Here is a 19,429-nt window from a genome sequence, read left to right as displayed (position 1 = left end):
GCCTTTGGATAATATTTTAAAACATTTTAAGTTTCAGTGTTAATGATGTGAATATTTTGATTTTTTAATTAAATTTGTAATGTATAATTAATGTTTATAATATTATTAAATGTTTTTATAAATTTTAAAAAAAATTTCCTTTATTTTCAAGGGAAAATGTGTTTTTATGTTATTTTTTGAATTTATATAAAAAACTAAATGAAGAAAATGACTAAAGACATGTAATTATAGGAAAATAAAATATTTATTCAAATTTATCTTTTTAATTTTATGAAATAGTTATAAAAATAATTTTTATAATAAATGTTTATCTTTAATTTTCAACGTCATTTAAAATAATTAATTTCAAAATTACTCATATTATACATAAAAAAAAAGAAGTTCAATTTTATATGAACAAGTATATAATTGAAAAAATTGTAATATATACATTTTTTTTCCTGTCCACAACTAATGGAAAGTTGTGATTAATTTCTTCTTGTTCTCTTTACTCATTTTAAATATAATCAAAGGAAATACATCATTTCCTTTCTTTCCGACTTGAATCCAAGCATAGGGTTAAGTTTATGCGAAAGAATAAGCATTTAATCTTGCAGTAAGTTTGCTATTTTTTTTTTTTTAATTTGGAAGGGTTCTGTTGCTGCGCATGTTTTTATTTGTGCTGCCGCATGACATCGTCCTTAATGCAACGGTTAAAATGTAGTTGTATTAATTTTGAAATTTAGTTATTTAAAAGTTTAAAATTTAATTTTTTAATTTAAAAATTTTATTTCAATCATTATCACTGTTGATAATTTCTGTAAAAATTTATCAATTTATTTATTTTCTATCAATCATATGTCACATGATATGAATACGGCCTAATCAATATACTAAATTGATAAATTTTGAGACAAAATACTAACAAGGTAAATGATTCGACTAAGTTTTTAGATAAAAAAAAAGTAAGACTTAATTTTTAACTTTACATAGGCTAAAACTTAATTTTTACAAAGTACAGAAACTAATTCATATTTTTAACCAAATGCATTTTACATTAGTGTAAAATTAAAGTAATTTATCGTACTTTTCATAGCACATTTTGTCTTTGTACTTGTCATGAATACATCTTTATCATATTTATTAAAAATAGTATACATTAGTATATATTTAATGATAGAAAATTTCTTACATAAAACAAATAATTATTAGATTTAATCCTCAACACTTTCATTATATTTTAATTTAGTTCATATTTGACATATATAAATATTTTAAACACATTTAATCTTCAACACTTACATTATATCAATCTAATTCCAATTATAAATATTTCAACAAATTTAACCCACGGTTTTGATCTTGAAACACATCTTCATAAAAAATTGAAATTATACTTTTGCATGTGAAAACTAATGGTTCACTGTTACTGATGACGTTTTGAAAACATAACTGGAAGAAGACCACAAGAAATTTAGTCCTCAACCAGTTTAGAGTCTCGAAATACAAGACGACCCTCGTCATCAACTGTTTTACTAGTTTTAATTCTGATATGCGTTTAAGGATGAAATTGTTAAAATTTATAAATATGGAAGGTTAAATTTGTTGAAATATTTAGAATTAAGATCAAATTGATTGAATATACCAATTTTGAGGACTAAATGTGTTATAACACAAAATTAAAAAAAAAAACCCTCTTTAATAGAGAATAACCAGAACAAAAACATCCCAACCAAAACAGAAAATTTAAATAAAACCTACAATTGATCCAAACCAAATATACTTAAATATTTTCTTCCTTGGCTCATCAATCGACTATGCATCTGATATGAATATGTTCAATTTTTTCGTATTTAGAAAATATCCATACTCATATCTGGATAGACACAAGTCTAAACAACATAAACTTGCAGAAGTGAGAGATCTTCAGTTTTCCAGAAGATGAAAAAACATAGAGCATAGGACAACCAAAAGCAAAACACATTCATTAACCATTAAAAAGTAACTCGACCTTACTCATATCCATAAAAATAACCAGAATACAAATCCATTACAGTAAATTTTGAGTTTGAAAGGCATGAAATATGATAAAAGCAAAGTCAAAATCTAGCTTTCACCTAGTAATTGGATGATAAACTCGAAGCGGCCCTATTTTCACAGGTCCTGGACACTCAAACCTGCAAGCCCAAGCCAAAAGAGAAATGCGGTCAAGAACAATGGTTTGTTTCTGCTACTTATCTAGCATTTATGATTTTAACATTTTATTTGTTCATTCCGCTAGTTCAATCCAAAAAAGAAAAAGGCTCTGCAAACATGTATGGTTTTTTACCTGGAGGAAGAGACTGCTTCAACTTATCAGCCTTCTCAGCATCGGACACACAGTGTGTATACAAGTACTTTGAGCAGCGAACTTTGAACTTGACAAAGTCTTTGCTCTTCTTGATTTTTACAGAGCGTGCATCTTTCCTTCTGGCAGTGAGAAGGAAGTCCTTGATCTCATGAATTTGCTTCGGCTGCACAAAAGAAAAAACATTCATTTAATACAGAAACCTATAAAATAAACCAGTGCTTGCATATGAGCATTAGATACAGGATTGAGTAACAACATATGCGAGTACTTTAACTTTTATGCTAGGTTCAACCATCTCATTTCCACTGACCATTCCAATTACTACTGACTTTTTTTCTCATTATCTATACAAGTCCTTTGATGACATTGCAATTATGAAATAAATGGACATAAATTGATTGATCGCATTACATACTTCCTTGTGATATTGGTTCCAGCCACTGGTATGTATCTATATCTTGGATTCACATAATCAGCTAAAAGGTATTCAAAATTTTGATAAGGATACATGAACCTTATAACAATGTCTAAAAGCATTTAAATGGTACAACCTATCATACCAATGAGGAGTCAGACCCGAGCATGGAAATTATTATTCAAGAGTCTATACAACCAGAAATCCTAAGATGGATCAAATGGTAAGGAGAAAACACCAAGATGGAAACAATAAATCATTCAACAGCAGACAATCGATTCATGTTAAAAACACGAACAACTGATACAATGATTGAAGTTTCTTACAAATTCATTATCCTAGAACTTGTAGAACCTCAAAACAACTTGATCTTTTAATACAAAGAAAAACACTTTCATATTAACTTGCAAAGTTCCAGCAAAGCGCTTAAAAAAACACCTGTGCTAAATAGAGGCATTATACTTTGTACATGAACAAATTTGCAAAATAATTCATCCAAAAATAATTGAACAATGCAAATTGAGAAAACTATCAACTGAAAGTGATAGTTATCACAGTTCTGAAATCTCTAGAACACGTAAAGCCAAAAAAAAAAAGCCCCTCAGTTACCTTCCTAAACACAAATTCAAAAGAAAAATTGAAATCTGCATCAAGGAAGCCAAAAAAACAGAACAACACAAACCAAGAACAAGCATCTGAAGCATAAATTATCATCAGAAAATACAACTATGACAGATAGAGCATCAGAAAAGAACAGATTCAGAGATCTAAGGAGATGATTGAAGAGAGAAAATCCGGTTTTACCATTTTCGGTAGAAGCTTTGTGGAGAGCTTCCTGACTTCTGTAAAACACAAACAAGAAGATAGCACCAAACCCTAATTTCTTCTATATTCAATTAATATATAGGCCCATGACAAAACCCTAGAAAATTTCCCTTGTAAATTATAAATGTTTATCGGGCAGGCTTTAACTATTGGGCTACAAATGGAATAACATTGCTTAGTTGGTTATAGCTGAAGCTTAGAGAAAGAAGACAATTGGGTTTAAGCCGGACTCAAACCTAAATTGGACCGGATTTTATATTTATTAAGAAAACACATTCAAATTTTTAGTTTTTTATTTTAAAATTTTTTATTTTATTTTAATAGTCAATTATACTTTAAAAATTATAAATATAAAATTTTTTTTTTCTTAACATTATAAAACCAGTCTCAAAGGTTTAATGGACCGGGTTTAAGCTTTGCTTATGGAGGATGACCAAGAGCGAGTGTGAAAAATTTGTTAACCAAATTGTTAAGATCAATAACCACTTTTTTTACTTTGTAATTTAATTACTCTTTTCCATTATCCATACAAAGTAGAGAGAGTAGGGTAAATTATTCCAATAACCCCTAAATTTTGTTTAAATTTATATTTTGATCATTTAACTTTTAAAAGTTATATAATAATCATTAACGTTATTAAGTTGTTACATTTTGGCCACTTGTCTGTTGACTTTTTTAAGAGGATAACGTGACACGGTAATTCAAAGGGTTAATAATTAAATTGTCCCTTGAATTATAACTAAAATATCATTTTGATACTTTTAAAATTGTTCTTAAAAATATTTAAATTACAAAAATAATTAAAATCTATAAAAAATTAATACAAATTCTAAAAATATTAAAAAATTTCCCAAAAATAAAAATTATTTGAAAATTCATAAAATAATTATTAAATAATCCATTCACAAAAATAATAATTTTCTTTTTTGATGGGATTTAATTCCCGTTAATGAAAGTTAATAGACGAGTGGCCAAAATATAACAACTCGATAATGTTAGTGACTATTACATAACTTTTAAAAGTTGAGTGTTAAAATGTAATTTTAAACAAAGGTTAGGGACTATTGGTATGATTTTTTTTATTTTTTAAAGTTACAACCACAAATAATTATTATTCAAATAAATTAGAATTAATCATTATAAAGCACAAATCTAACTAACAATTATAATATATCCTGACTTAGATTAGAATAACTTTAGATTGGGCTCAATTTTTTGAAACTATAAACTTCGATATTTTGGAATACTAATCCTCCTAATAGATGTACCAATTTTTAGCTTGGAGTATCCTTATTCAAGCCATGTACTAATACTTACCTCACTAGTTACAAGTTTATGGCTATTGTTTGCGAAGGTATTGGAACAAGAGTTTGAGTTCCAATACTCAAATCAAGAGGTATAATACTCAAGCCCATATTTCCAATTTTTAGGTTGAAATATAACATCCAAACATACATCAAAATGTAACTAAATGTACTAAATATGCATCCAACGCAATACCAACACATTGGATGTAACATCCCTAACCCGTCTCCGTCACCGGATTAAGGTTACTGGATGCTACGACGATTAACAAGTCCAATAATAAATCAAAACAATTAAGAGTTTAATTTAATCATCATAAATCAATAGCCAATCATTATTCATAGTATATATGTGAAAACAGAACTTAAATCGGGCCTACGGAACCTAAAAATCAATTTAGAAACAAGTAAGGACTAATCTGAAACAAAACAGAAAAATATGGAAAACACGACCATGTGACATGGCTGAGGCCATGTGGTGCCACTCTACACGCTTGTGTCCTCAAACCGTGTACAATTTGAAAATAGGGTCACACGACTATGTTGCCAGGCCGTGTAACATTCTTGAACTGTGTGAAAAATCCTGCACTTAAAATTTAATAGACCACATGGCCGTGTGGGGTGACCGTCTGTGGCACACGGCCGTGTGATAGTCCGTGTGCACCAAAAATGACTTCAAAATCAAGCTATTTCAACTACCATTTCTTATGTTTCAAGCCATACCATCTCCATTCATATTCACCTATTCAAAGCACACTAAAACATACCGAAATAGGTCAATATATATATCATGTATCGTTCAACTTAAGTGTCTAACCAATGTGCCCTCATTGGCACCACAATTCAAAGTTTAAACCATTTCACATTCATCAATCATAAACATGTAACTATTATCTATACAACAGCATCTTACCACATTTCAAACCAATTTCTCAAGGCATGGTTCAACTCATTTATGCATACATGAACAAAGCTATGCCAAAAGTACCAAATAAGAAACACTTTCACAACATTTCATAACCTAAACATAAAACAACAAAATTATGAACAAGTAAACTTTAAAACTCCTAGTACATGTCATTTATAACCTAAATCAAAATAATCACAATTTATACTGAATCGTTGAACGAATAGTGTAATCTCCAAAAGCAATCCAATTGACAACTCAAATCTGACTATCTACAAAGAAGAAAACCAAAACAAGGTAAGCTTGCGTAAAGCTTAGTTTGTTCGTAATAAACTTAAACTTTATAATTACCTATACACATCACAAGTCCCACAAGGTTAATGAGTTCATATATAAAACATGTAACTTTATCATGTTAGCAAACATATACCCAAAAACACATTTCGTACATTAACCAACCATCACATATTCATTTAACATTTAATATCTTTATTTCAAGTATTCATTTCAAATGTCTCTTTTCACATGTCTATATTCCAATAAATATTTCATATAAACACTTCATATAACTGTTTCATATATCTATGTCCATATAAACGTTTCGTATAACCATTTCATCTAAACATTTCATTCACACATTTAACACATAATGATTCTGTATATCACATTTCGTTTCAATAATTCATATAAATTTCTCTATTCAATGTTTAATTCTATATAATCGTTTCATATATTTAGTTTCATTTTATACATTTAACACCCGATGAACCAAATGAAATAACGTCGGATACGCGGGAACAATGCTCACACAAAGTGTGTTTGTAACTGTAACTGTATTTGCTCACACAAGCTGTGAAATGGGCCTGCTCACACGAGTTGTGGGTTGGGATGTAACCTACACGATGTTGCTCATACGAGCTATGGAGAATCCACAATAAATGTAGGACCTCAGCCATCAATAAGACATCCAAGACCTGCACCTGAACTATAATATCCTTAATTACATGTCATTTGTATCCTTGGCATTCACGAGGTTCATACGAGCCACATATCATGTTCAAATCTTATATCTTTATTCACATTATACCATTTCAAGCATACATTCATGTATTTCTCTTTTTTCAAACATACTCATCAATTAACTAATTCCATAATTTAATCCAAGTAACTAATTGCCATTTATCAACAAATTTAACTATGCCTAACATGAATAATAATTAACATACCTCCAAAAGTAGCAATTAATAAGTTAATTCAACGTACGAACTTACCTAGACAAAAATGGTTACGAATACAATGCCGACGACTAGTCCGTTAACTTAGCTTTTTCACGATTTGAGTCCGATTGATTCGTTTTTTGATCTAAATAATAATTTTCACTCAATTAATCAATTCAAACAACTCAAATAATTAAACTTAAGCTTATAATCTCTTTCATTATAAATTTACAAAATTACCCAACATTTTACCCTTTATGCAATTTAGTCCCTAAACCCAAAAATTTCAAATTAACCACATTTAATCCCAATTCATGCTAGTCAAATTTCCTATAATCCCTATACAACCCATATTTATCACCTTTTCACAAGAACCTCATGCAACTTTATTATTTTAACAAATTAGTCCTTAAACTTTAAAATTAACCAAAGCCACTTTAGAAAATAATCCTTTTTAACTATTAAGCTTATGAATCTACCATCAAACTTCAAAAGCATCATAAATTCATCAATGACATAAATGAAAACATTTAATAGTTTTACAAATTAGTCCATGGGTTAGCTAGATTAAATTGCAACTATCTCAAAAATATAAAATTACTAAAAACGGACCTTGGACATGCAAAGGCCAAAAGCTTCCATCAAACAAAAATGGCTTCCCTTCTTGAATGATGCATTCGATTAAGAGAAAAATAAAATGAGAGAAGATGACGACACCTTTTTTCATGTTTTATGTTTTATTATTATGTAAATATAAAATTATCATATTATCATAATAAAGACAACACAAACCGTCCACTATGATTAATTATGGATTAAATACCATTTAAATCCCTCAAACCATGGTTCCATAGCTATTTGACTCAAGTAAACTAATAGCGATTAAGTTTTAAGATTTTTACAATTTAGTCTTTTTTCTTTAATTAACTATTCAAATATTAAAATTTCTGCACCAAACTTTAATACAACTATATAATCACTCCGTAAATATTTAATAAAAATATTTACGGGCTCTGTATATAGAAAGGAGGTCCCGATACCTCATTTTCCAAAACCACATGAACTTAACTATTCATTCAAATAACAAAAATTATCAAATCAAAATTTAATACAATACTATATTTGACTCATAAATATTAAATAATAATATTTACGGACTTACTCGTCTGATTTGTGACCCCAAAACCACTGTTACCAACACCAATAAAAAATGGAATTTTAGCTACTTCAGTACATTGTATGCAAAACAAACCAACTATACCAATCAAAATCCTTTAGAAAAATTCAGAATCACAGTGCCGAATAAACCAAAGTGTCTAAATAAGGTATACCAACACATTCATCAATCAAAACAAACATAAAACAAATTAAAGTGTCAAAACCAAAAAGAAAGTCCTAGGTACATACCATTAATTAGATTGAAGTAAAAATAATCTTTACGAAATGCAAAATGTGGAGGCTTTTAAGATGATGTTGCACGAACAATGATCAAACTCCAGAGTTACAAGTAATTTGTGCATGGAAGAACAAAATTGAACAATTAATTTTTCTCAAACATAGTGGTGCTCAACAAACTTCTAAACATACCATATGCAATAACTCAATTATAAGCATACTATTAATACAATATAATATAATAAATTTAGCAACAAATTATTTGTAACTTTTAGTTAAGCATAAGATTAACTTAACATTAATCAAATGTGGAAAATCTATCAAATACACGAACATCCATCTAATACCTCATTATGATATGATAATTACGTTTAACGATACTTTGGCACGTGTAAAGCACGTCTTAGCCAACCGAACCCTGTAATGCACAAAACACAACAATACTTTGGCACGTGTAAAGCACGTCTTAGCCAACCGAACCCTGTAATGCACAAAACACAACAATACATTACTCATGAGCACATAAGCAACTTGCATAAATCACATATTTAAAAGAGATCTATATTCTATGATATGTCAACTATACTAGAAAGTTTTCTATCATCGTTTATGTACACCTCTAACACGTAACAAAATGTATCATAATTCACTAATTTTTTTACTCATTTACACGACATTGGTGATACAAAAGCATGACCAAGTATACTTTATTAACCATATTAAGATTATACACACTTAGCAAATTCATTCCTTACTTATTCGGCTATCAAAGTTAACCACATGATAGTACAAATTATGCCATTTCCTAATCATAGCAAAGTTGAACATTTCTCAACCAATGACTTCATGAGCATAAATCATTAGTTAACCTATCAAAAACCGAATATAAACCTCTATTTAATTCACTTATTAACTAATCATATAACCCAAACAACACGTTCATAATATACTCAAGAGATCAAACCAAAACATCTTAATTAATAAGTACGAAAGCCTAACCAAATTATGTTATCACTAATGTTATGCTTAAAACCAATTTATCAAACGAGACCAACTTGTTCTTATCAATTTGGCTAACAAAATAACCTGAAACACTATCCCCGATTTCCATTTAACAACTAACCTATTTAGTCAAATCACCTTCCGTACATACTCATCATATTAACTCATGCCAAACTATTTTATAAAATGATCCATATAACCAATCAATTATCCATATATTTAACCATCCAAGATAACTTCAATACAACATAAACAATATTACATATACAATAATATGAGTCTAATTCTTTAGCTGATTATACTTATACACATTATTCACCATTTCTAAGCCATTCCATTAATGCAACATACCATTTTAATTGACTCAAATAACCATATCAAATTGTCAAATATCCATAGTATAGTTCACACCTAACGATTTCAACAAATTTCATTATTAACATATAACTAAACAATTTAACTACATAACTAAATGACCATTTCCGAACCACAAATTAGATTAAACTCATCATTTTTATATATATATATCATTACTTCACACCAAACTCAAATACTAAACACACCACACACATATATCATAACCGAATACATAAATATAAGCATCATCTCTAGCCATTTTCGCATGGCTTAAAAATAACTTTCAAAATCAACCAAAAACAAATGCTGGCCTATACATGCCAAATGTTCAAAATTTCGAGCTTTCAAAATACTGAGATTGTGACAGCCCAAAATTGACCCTAGTCGGGAAGTGGTTTCGGGACCGCTAAACCGAGTCACCGAAATGTTTGAATGTGATATTTATTGTCTAGAATATGTAATTATGAATGTGTGAAAATTTCAAGCTTCGATTTAGTCGATTGCATGTGAATTTAGTCAATAGGACTTATGTGCGACATTTTTGAAATGTGATAGGTCGAAGCATAAGGACCTATTAGTGCATGAAATAAAAAGGGGGGACTTGCATGTCAAATTCCCCCCTAATTAGTAGTGGCCGGCCATGACAAGCATGGTAGACCAAGTGTTATGGGCAAGACATGTCATAGATATGTTGTGTTGGTGCATCATGGGTGGAAAAAAATAAAATAAGGAGCATGGGCATAAAATAATAAAAGGGAATATGATGAAAACAAAAAAAAAGAATGTGTGGTTGTTCCCCCCCATTGCCGTGAGTTAAAGAAAAGAAAAGAGAAAATTTTGTTCATCCTTTTTCATCGTCATTTGGCCGAAAATTCTAAGGAAGGAGGAAGGAGTTCTTGCTTCATGTTTGGTTTGGAAGAGGATTAGGAGGAGGTTTGGCCATACTTGTATCTAGATCAAGGTATGTTTGAGGTTGTGCCATGAGATTCATGCATGTTTTTAGTTGCTAGCTTGAGTTCTAATTAGCCCATGGTTCAAATCTTTGCTATGTCATGGGGATGATATTCGGCCTAGGTAGATTTTGTGTTAATGCCATTGCATGCTAAATATGGAGCTTGTTAATGATGCATGTGATGGTGGATTGATGATTCTTGAATCTTCTTTTTAGCATTTTTGAGTGAGCACATATGTGCATTGGTTGCTAGATGGAGAAGAATCGGCTAGCAAGTTGTGTGCTAAGGCCGAATATAATTTTTGTATATTAATGAGTAATGCATGTGTTAAATTGATGGAAAGGGAGAGGATGCTTTACTAGTGTATATATGTGTGTATTAGCCAAGTTTTGAACTTGAAACAAAAGGGTGTTTAGTCAATACAAGTGACCATACTTGTAGAATGTATTAAGTGTTGAAATCGGCCCCAACATAGACATGCATATTCGGCTATAGGAAGGAGATTGGTGTTGCATGTATTCGGTTAGAGGCAAGCATATTGATGCTTTTGTCTTGGCTTAGAAAATTCGGCCAAGGGGGAAAAATTAGCTAAAATGTTGAGTTTGATTCATGATTCCGTACATATGTGACTTTAATGTCTAATGTATAAATATGGGCTAAGTGCCTTGTGTTCCTCTTTTCGATGCTCAAATGATTAAATCAATTTATTTGTTTAATTAAGCTCAAGAGCAAAGGGGAACTAAATCCGATAAAGGGAAGGAAAAAGTGGTCGAATAGCTATCGGAATCGTTCGACAACACCCGAGGTAAGTTCTTGAGTAAAAGAGCTTAAATTATGATTTGATTAGATCATGTTTTAAGCAAACCAAAATCATGCTCTTTGTGTGTGGCTATTGAGCCGAAATTGCAAGAATGATAAGTGTCTTGTGTTTGAGTTTTGCTAACGAAAATGAAATACGAATGTGCCACGATTTATTGTTAAATGTGCATGGTTATTTGAATGATGTCCGGGCTAAGTCCCGAAGGCTTTGTGCTAAGTGACCATATCCGGACTAAGATCCGAAGGCATTTGTGCGAGATACTAATTCCGGGCTAAGCCCGAAGGCATTTGTGCGAGATACTAATTTTGGGCTAAGCCCGAAGGCATTTGTGCGAGTTACTAAATCCGGGTTAAGTCCCGAAGGCAATTGTGCGAGTTACTATAACCGGGCTATGTCCCGAAGGCATTTGAACGAGTAGCTATATCCGGTTAAATTCCGAAGGTACGTGATTTGGGAATGAATGATCTTGCTGTAAAAATTTCAGTAAATACTCTAGAAACATCCCAACATTGAGGTATGTTTCGTATGTGCTTGAATTTAGTTGAGCCCTTACAAATAAGTATTCGCTCAGTTGATAAACGAGCTACCGGCCTTTGGCTAAGTTGATCTTTTGTGTATGTACATAAGGGTTGGTAATGTGAAGCAAGTATGATATCGAAAATTTGTGCATATGAAATTATCCGTTTAGCTATATGAATGCTATACTTTTGCTGTGCTGGAATTCCTTCCTCAAAACTTACTAAGCATAAATTGCTTACTCCGTTTCTTTGATCCTCTGTTTTATAGATTTTGGTTCTCCAGCTATCGGACTCGGGATTTTGAAGTCGAAGTCGCCCAAACTATCAAAGCCCCCCCCTTTTGGTACAATTTTGGTTGAACTTCGAAATGGCATGTATAGGACTACCCGTTCGTTGTGGGTCATGGACCCTTTGGACTTGTATAATTTTGGATAGCCATGCGAAAATGGCTTATATATGTTTGAGTATAATGTTATAATCATTTGGTATGGATATGGTTATTGAGAGGTGTGGATATGCTTGACAAGGATTGGCCATGGGAATGGTTAATCACTATCATAAATTGTGCTATTTATGCAAAAAGGGCTAGTTGAATCATGGAAACTATGAAATAGGTAAAGTCTACCTTAAAGGCAGATGCTGATAGCAGCAGTGATGTAGATTTGGAAAATCACTAAAAATAGTAGGAATGGAATTAAATAGTGAATAAATTATGTAAACGAACCTTTATGAATCTATTTTCATAGGAAAGTAACAAAACAATCATACGGACAGTATGTTAAGAGATATTCAGGTTCTTGTGAGACAGGGCCAGAACGGTTTCTGGATTTCTTGTTCCGACTTTGGAAATTCATTATAAATTAACCAGAGACAATTAGGAGTCAAGCCATATATGTATAGATTCCTCTCTAAGTCTAGTTTCTATAGAAACAAACGGAATCAGTATTGAAGACCTGTACAGGGAGATATCCAAGTCGTAATGCGCAAAGGTCAGTGTAGTCGATCCCTGTAATATGGGAGACTTTGACTAATAAACTGTACTAATTGGCCCAACCAAAAATTCTAGAAAAAATATGTAGATGGGCATATGAGTCTAGTTTCAGGGAAAATTTACGGAACTGGATTCCGAGTTTCTGAACTCAAGATATGATTTTTTAAGCGACTAGTACGCAGATTGGCAGTGTCTGAGAAATTATTTTTAAAGTCTGTTAACACCTCGTGTTCGACTCCGGTGACGGTCTCGGGTTCGGGGTGTTACATTTGATTGGTATCAGAGCTACGGTTTAGCCGATTCTAGGACTACCATAATACGTTGGGTCTAGCTATACATGCCATTTCGTGTGATTATTTGATAGTGTGGTGATTTCTGACATTTGCAAATGTGTTTATTTATAGTAATGGATCCCGATCCCGACCGAGCGGTAGCTGATGATCTTGAGAGTGTAGCGCCTGCTCCCGCCTAAGGGACAGCGCCGGCGGACTCTCAACCTGATGCTAGTAACCCGAATGATGAAGCTAGACAAGCTTTCTATAGCGTGATGAATGATTGGTTCAACCAATACATTCGAACTAATATGGCTGTTCCACAACCTCCATTCCCGACAAATACCACCCCGCACCTACAATACCTCCGGAAACTGACCAAATAAGGTCAAATAAGCCCCCAGTTGACAGAATCCGAAAACATGGGGCTACTGAATTTAAAGCTACGGATAGCGACGATGCCGAGCAAGCTGAATTTTGGTTAGACAACACTATCCGGGTACTCGATGAGCTATCTTGTACACCCGATGAATGCCTAAAGTGTACTATCTCCTTGCTACGCGATTCTGCCTACTATTGGTGGAGTACTCTGACTTCTGTTGTGCCCCGAGAGCAAGTAACTTGGGAGTTTTTCCAAACTGAGTTTCGGAAAAAGTATATCAGTCAGAGATTTGTTGATAAAAACGGAAGGAATTTCTTGAGCTTAAGCAAGGTTCTATGTCGGTTACTGATTACGAGCGAAAATTTGTTAGACTTAGTAGGTATGCTCGAGAATGTGTTTCGTCCGAGGCTATCATGTGTAAACGCTTCGAGGATGGGCTGAATCAAGATATAAAAATGTTTGTTGGCATTCTTGAAATACGAGAGTTCGTAGTACTTGTCGAGCGAGCTTGTAAAGCCGAAGAGCTTAGAAAAGAAAAACAAAAAGTTGATGTGGGAACTGGAGAGTTTCGTAAAAGATCTTCGGGAAAGTCTCTTCAACAGGCATCGAAGAAATTTCGAGATGATGTGGGTGGTCGAGAGGCACTTCGGGCCTTTTTAGACGAGATCGTGATCGACCCCCTGTGGGTACACGAGGCACTTCGGTCGCCAGTGTTGGGAATGAACGTCGAGACAGAACGAAATGTCGATATTGCGGTAAATGGCATTCGGGGAGTTTTAGATTCCCTGACCGCTCCTGTTACAAGTGCGGATCAGTTGACCACTTCATTAAAGATTGCCCGAGGTTGTCTGAACAGAATGTAAATCAGAGTGGGAAACCGGGTGCTACCACTGCTCGAGGTAGACCATCTGGAAATACGGGCAATGCTGGTGGTGGTCAGAGAGGATCTAGAGATGCTACGACCAGATCCGAGGCTCGTGCGCCTGCTAGAGCTTATGCTATTCGTGCCCGCGAGGATGTTTCTTCGCCTGATGTTATTACCGGTACTTTTACTCTCTTTGATACTAATGTAATTGCTTTGATTGACCCCGATTCTACTCATTCTTACATATGTGAAACCTTAGCATCCAGTAAGACTTTACCTATTGAGTCTACTGAGTTCGTAATTCGGGTGTCAAATCCCTTGGGTCGTTACGTGCTTGTCGACAAAGTGTGTAAGAAATGTCCCCTAGTAATTCGAGGTTCCTGTTTTCCGGCGGACTTGATGCTTTTGCCGTTTAATGAATTTGATGTTATTCTCGGGTTGGATTGGTTGACCGTGCATGATGCGGTTGTGAATTGCAAAAGCAAGACTATTGAATTGAGGTGCGCAAATAACGAAGTAATCCGAGTTGAGTTTACGGACTTGGATGGGTTGCCAGCTGTAATATCCTCAATGTTGGCCTAGAAATATGTAAGAAAAGGGTGCGAAGCATACGTTGCGTATGTACTTGATGACAAAGAATTAGAAAAGATACCCGAATCTGTGCCGGTGGTTTGTGAATACCCGGATGTTTTTCCTGAAGAATTACCGGGTTTACCACCTGTTCGGGAGATAGAGTTTGGTATTGAGCTTGTACCTGGGACTACGCCGATTTTGATGGCTCCGTATCGTATGGCACCAACCGAGTTAAAAGAGTTGAAAGCTCAGTTGCAAGAATTGACGGATAGAGGTTTTGCTCGACCAAGTTTCTCACCTTGGGGTGCACCAGTATTGTTCGTGAAAAAGAAGGACGGAACCATGAGGTTGTGCATTGACTATCGTCAACTGAATAAAGTGACGATAAAGAACAAATATCCGTTACCGCGTATCGATGATTTGTTCGACCAACTGAAGGGAGCCTCAGTGTTCTCAAAAATAGATTTGAGATCGGGCTATTATCAGTTGCGAATTCGAGATTCGGACATACCCAAAACTGCCTTCAGAACGAGATATGGTCACTACAAATTCTTAGTGATGCCGTTTGGGCTCACTAATGCCCCTGCAGTATTTATGGATTTGATGAATCGGATCTTCAGACCATATTTGGATCGGTTCGTAGTTGTGTTCATTGATGACATCTTGGTCTATTCAAGAGATGAGACCGAACATGCTGAGCACCTGAGACTAGTGTTGCAAATTTTGCGGGATAAGCAGTTATATGCTAAGTTCAGTAAGCGTGAGTTCTGGTTAAGAGAGGTTAGCTTCTTGGGTCACGTGGTATCCGCATCGGGTATTCGAGTTGACCCGAACAAAATTTCAGCCATACTTAACTGGAAACCTCCAAGAAATATTACCGAAGTTCAGAGCTTCCTGGGGCTCGCCGGTTATTACCGACGATTTGTAAAAGGTTTCTCGATGATAGCCACACCAATGACGAAGCTACTTCAAAAGGATGTTAAGTTCGAATGGACGGAGAAATGTCAGAAAAGTTTCGATCAACTGAAAACTTATTTGACTGAAGCTCCAATTTTAGTGCAACCCGAATCAGGCAAAGAGTTTGTCATTTATAGTGACGCATCCCTACTTGGGTTGGGTTGCGTATTGATGCAAGAAGGTCGAGTGGTGGCCTATGCGTCGAGACAATTAAAGCTACATGAGAAAAATTATCCGACCCATGATCTTGAACTAGCTGCCATCGTATTTGCTTTAAAAATATGGCGACATTACTTATTTGGTGAAAAGTGCCATGTATTTTCGGATCACAAAAGTCTCAAATATTTGATGACTCAAAGAGACTTAAATCTGTGACAAAGACGTTGGCTTGAGTTGTTGAAAGATTACGAGCTTGTCATTGATTACCACCCAGGAAAGGCTAATGTGGTTGCGGACGCCTTAAGCCGGAAATCATTGTTTGCTTTACGAGTGATGAATGTGCACTTGTCTGTTCTACCCGACAATGTGTTAGTAGCTGAATTAAAAGCCAAACCATTATTGATTCATCAAATTCGTGAAGCCCAGAAAGTTGATGATGAATTGGTTGCAAAACGGGCTGAGTGTGTTTCGAACAAGGAATCGGAATTTCAAATTGATGATGATGATTGTTTGAGGTTCAGAAGTCGTTTGTGCGTTCCAAGGAATTCGGAACTCATTTCGATGATTCTGAACGAAGCCCATTGTAGCCGAATGTCAATTCACCCGGGGAGTACGAAAATGTACAACGATTTGAAACGTTGGTTTTGGTGGCATGGTATGAAACGAGACATCTCCGACTTTGTTTCGAGATGTTTAATATGTCAACAAGTGAAAGCGGAACATCAAGTGCCTTCAGGATTACTTCAGTCGATCATGATACCCGAATGGAAATGGGATCGAGTCACAATGGACTTTGTGTCCGGACTGCCATTGTCAGCAAGTAAGAAGGATGCGATTTGGGTTGTTGTTGATAGACTGACTAAGTCGGCTCACTTTATCCCCGTGCGTACGGATTTTTCATTGGATAAACTAGCCGAATTGTATGTTTCTCAGATTGTGAGATTACACGGGGTACCTATTTCTATCGTGTCGGATAGAGATCCGAGATTCACCTCGCGATTTTGGAGGAAATTGCAAGAAGCTTTGGGTACCAAGCTGCATTTTAGCACTGCTTTTCACCCCTAAACCGATGGTCAATCTGAGCGGATAATTCAGATACTTGAGGATATGTTGAGATGTTGCATCCTCGAGTTCAGTAGTTCATGGGAACGGTATTTACCTTTGATTGAATTCGCTTACAACAATAGTTTTCAATCAAGTATTAAGATGGCACCTTACGAGGCTTTGTACGGACGTAAATGCCGTACACCATTGTTTTGGACCGAGCTCGGTGAAAGTAAAATTTTCGGAGTTGATTTGATTAAAGATGCCGAACAGAAAGTAAAGGTAATCCGTGAAAGTCTGAAAGCAGCCACAGATCGTCAAAAATCGTATGCGGATTTGAAACGAAAAGACATTGAATATCAGGTGGGAGATAAAGTGTTTCTTAAAGTTTCGCCTTGGAAAAAGGTACTCAGATTTGGCCGTAAGGGCAAGTTGAGCCCGAGATTCATTGGGCCGTACGAAATCTCCGAACGAGTTAGTCCGGTTGCGTATAGATTGATTTTGCCCCCTGAACTTGAAAAGATTCACGATGTCTTTCATGTTTCGATGCTTCGACGTTATAGATCCGATCCGTCACATGTGATTAATCCCTCAGAAGTTGAAATTCAATCTGACTTGAGTTTTGAAGAAGAACCGATTCGTATCCTAGCTCGTGAAGTGAAAGAGTTGCGAAACAAAAGGGTTCCGTTAGTTAAGGTGTTATGGCTCAAACACGGGATCGAGGAAGCTACTTGGGAAACCGAGAGCTCGATGAAAGAACGATACCCAAACCTATTTACCGGTAAGATTTTCGGGGACGAAAATTTCTTAAGTGGGGGAGAGTTGTGACAGCCCAAAATTGACCCTAGTCGGGAAGTGGTTTCGGGACCGCTAAACCGAGTCACAGAAATGTTTGAATGTGATATTTATTGTCTAGAATATGTAATTATGAATGTGTGAAAATTTCAAGCTTCGATTTAGTCGATTGCATGTGAATTTAGTCAATAGGACTTATGTGCGACATTTTTGAAATATGATAGGTCGAAGCATAAGGACCTATTAGTGCATGAAATAAAAAGGGGGGACTTGCATGTCAAATTCCCCCCCTAATTAGTAGTGGCCGGCCATGACAAGCATGGTAGACCAAGTGTGATGGGCAAGACATGTCATAGACATGTTGTGTTGGTGCATCATGGGTGGAAAAAAATAAAATAAGGAGCATGGGCATAAAATAATAAAAGGGAATATGATGAAAACAAAAAAAAAAGAATGTGTGGTTGTTCCCCCCCATTGCCGTGAGTTAAAGAAAAGAAAAGAGAAAATTTTGTTCATCCTTTTTCATCTTCATTTGGCCGAAAATTCTAAGGAAGGAGGAAGGAGTTCTTGCTTCATGTTTGGTTTGGAAGAGGATTAGGAGGAGGTTTGGCCATACTTGTATCTAGATCAAGGTATGTTTGAGGTTGTGCCATGAGATTCATGCATGTTTTTAGTTGCTAGCTTGAGTTCTAATTAGCCCATGGTTCAAATCTTTGCTATGTCATGGGGATGATATTCGGCCTAGGTAGATTTTGTGTTAATGCCATTGCATGCTAAATATGGAGCTTGTTAATGATGCATGTGATGGTGGATTGATGATTCTTGAATCTTCTTTTTAGCATTTTTGAGTGAGCACATATGTGCATTGGTTGCTAGATGGAGAAGAATCGGCTAGCAAGTTGTGTGCTAAGGCCGAATATAATTTTTGTATATTAATGAGTAATGCATGTGTTAAATTGATGGAAAGGGAGAGGATGCTTTACTAGTGTATATATGTGTGTATTAGCCAAGTTTTGAACTTGAAACAAAAGGGTGTTTAGTCAATACAAGTGACCATACTTGTAGAATGTATTAAGTGTTGAAATCGGCCCCAACATAGACATGCATATTCGGCCATAGGAAGGAGATTGGTGTTGCATGTATTCGGTTAGAGGCAAGCATATTGATGCTTTTGTCTTGGCTTAGAAAATTCGGCCAAGGGGGAAAAATTAGCTAAAATGTTGAGTTTGATTCATGATTCCGTACATATGTGACTTTAATGTCTAATGTATAAATATGGGCTAAGTGCCTTGTGTTCCTCTTTTCGATGCTCAAATGATTAAATCAATTTATTTTTTTAATTAAGCTCA

The 19,429-nt window shown here is 34.6% G+C and overlaps 1 protein-coding gene across 1 annotated transcript; it reads right to left on the bottom strand.

Annotated features, from left to right (window-relative positions):
- Positions 1–1,940: 1,940 nt before the first annotated feature.
- Positions 1,941–3,801, bottom strand: LOC107910291 (60S ribosomal protein L38). Its single transcript, XM_016838098.2, has 3 exons — positions 3,549–3,801; positions 2,309–2,492; positions 1,941–2,156 (listed from the first exon to the last, which is right to left on the bottom strand). Exons 1-3 carry the CDS (start codon positions 3,549–3,551, stop codon positions 2,134–2,136), a joined length of 210 nt encoding a protein of 69 aa, XP_016693587.1. The 5' UTR covers positions 3,552–3,801; the 3' UTR covers positions 1,941–2,133.
- Between the last annotated feature and the right edge of the window lie 15,628 nt (positions 3,802–19,429).

This window comes from Gossypium hirsutum, chromosome D02 (genome assembly GCF_007990345.1).
Source record: "Gossypium hirsutum isolate 1008001.06 chromosome D02, Gossypium_hirsutum_v2.1, whole genome shotgun sequence".
Lineage (NCBI taxonomy): Eukaryota > Viridiplantae > Streptophyta > Magnoliopsida > Malvales > Malvaceae > Gossypium > Gossypium hirsutum.
The sequence above is the reverse complement of the archived record's forward strand: the minus strand, read 5'-3'. Positions and strand labels throughout refer to the sequence as shown.

Coding starts and splice junctions, on each gene's coding strand:
- LOC107910291 (XM_016838098.2), bottom strand. Junction 2,157..2,308: donor GAAGCAGTCTCTTCCTCCAG/GTAAAAAACCAT, acceptor TTGGGCTTGCAG/GTTTGAGTGTCCAGGACCTG.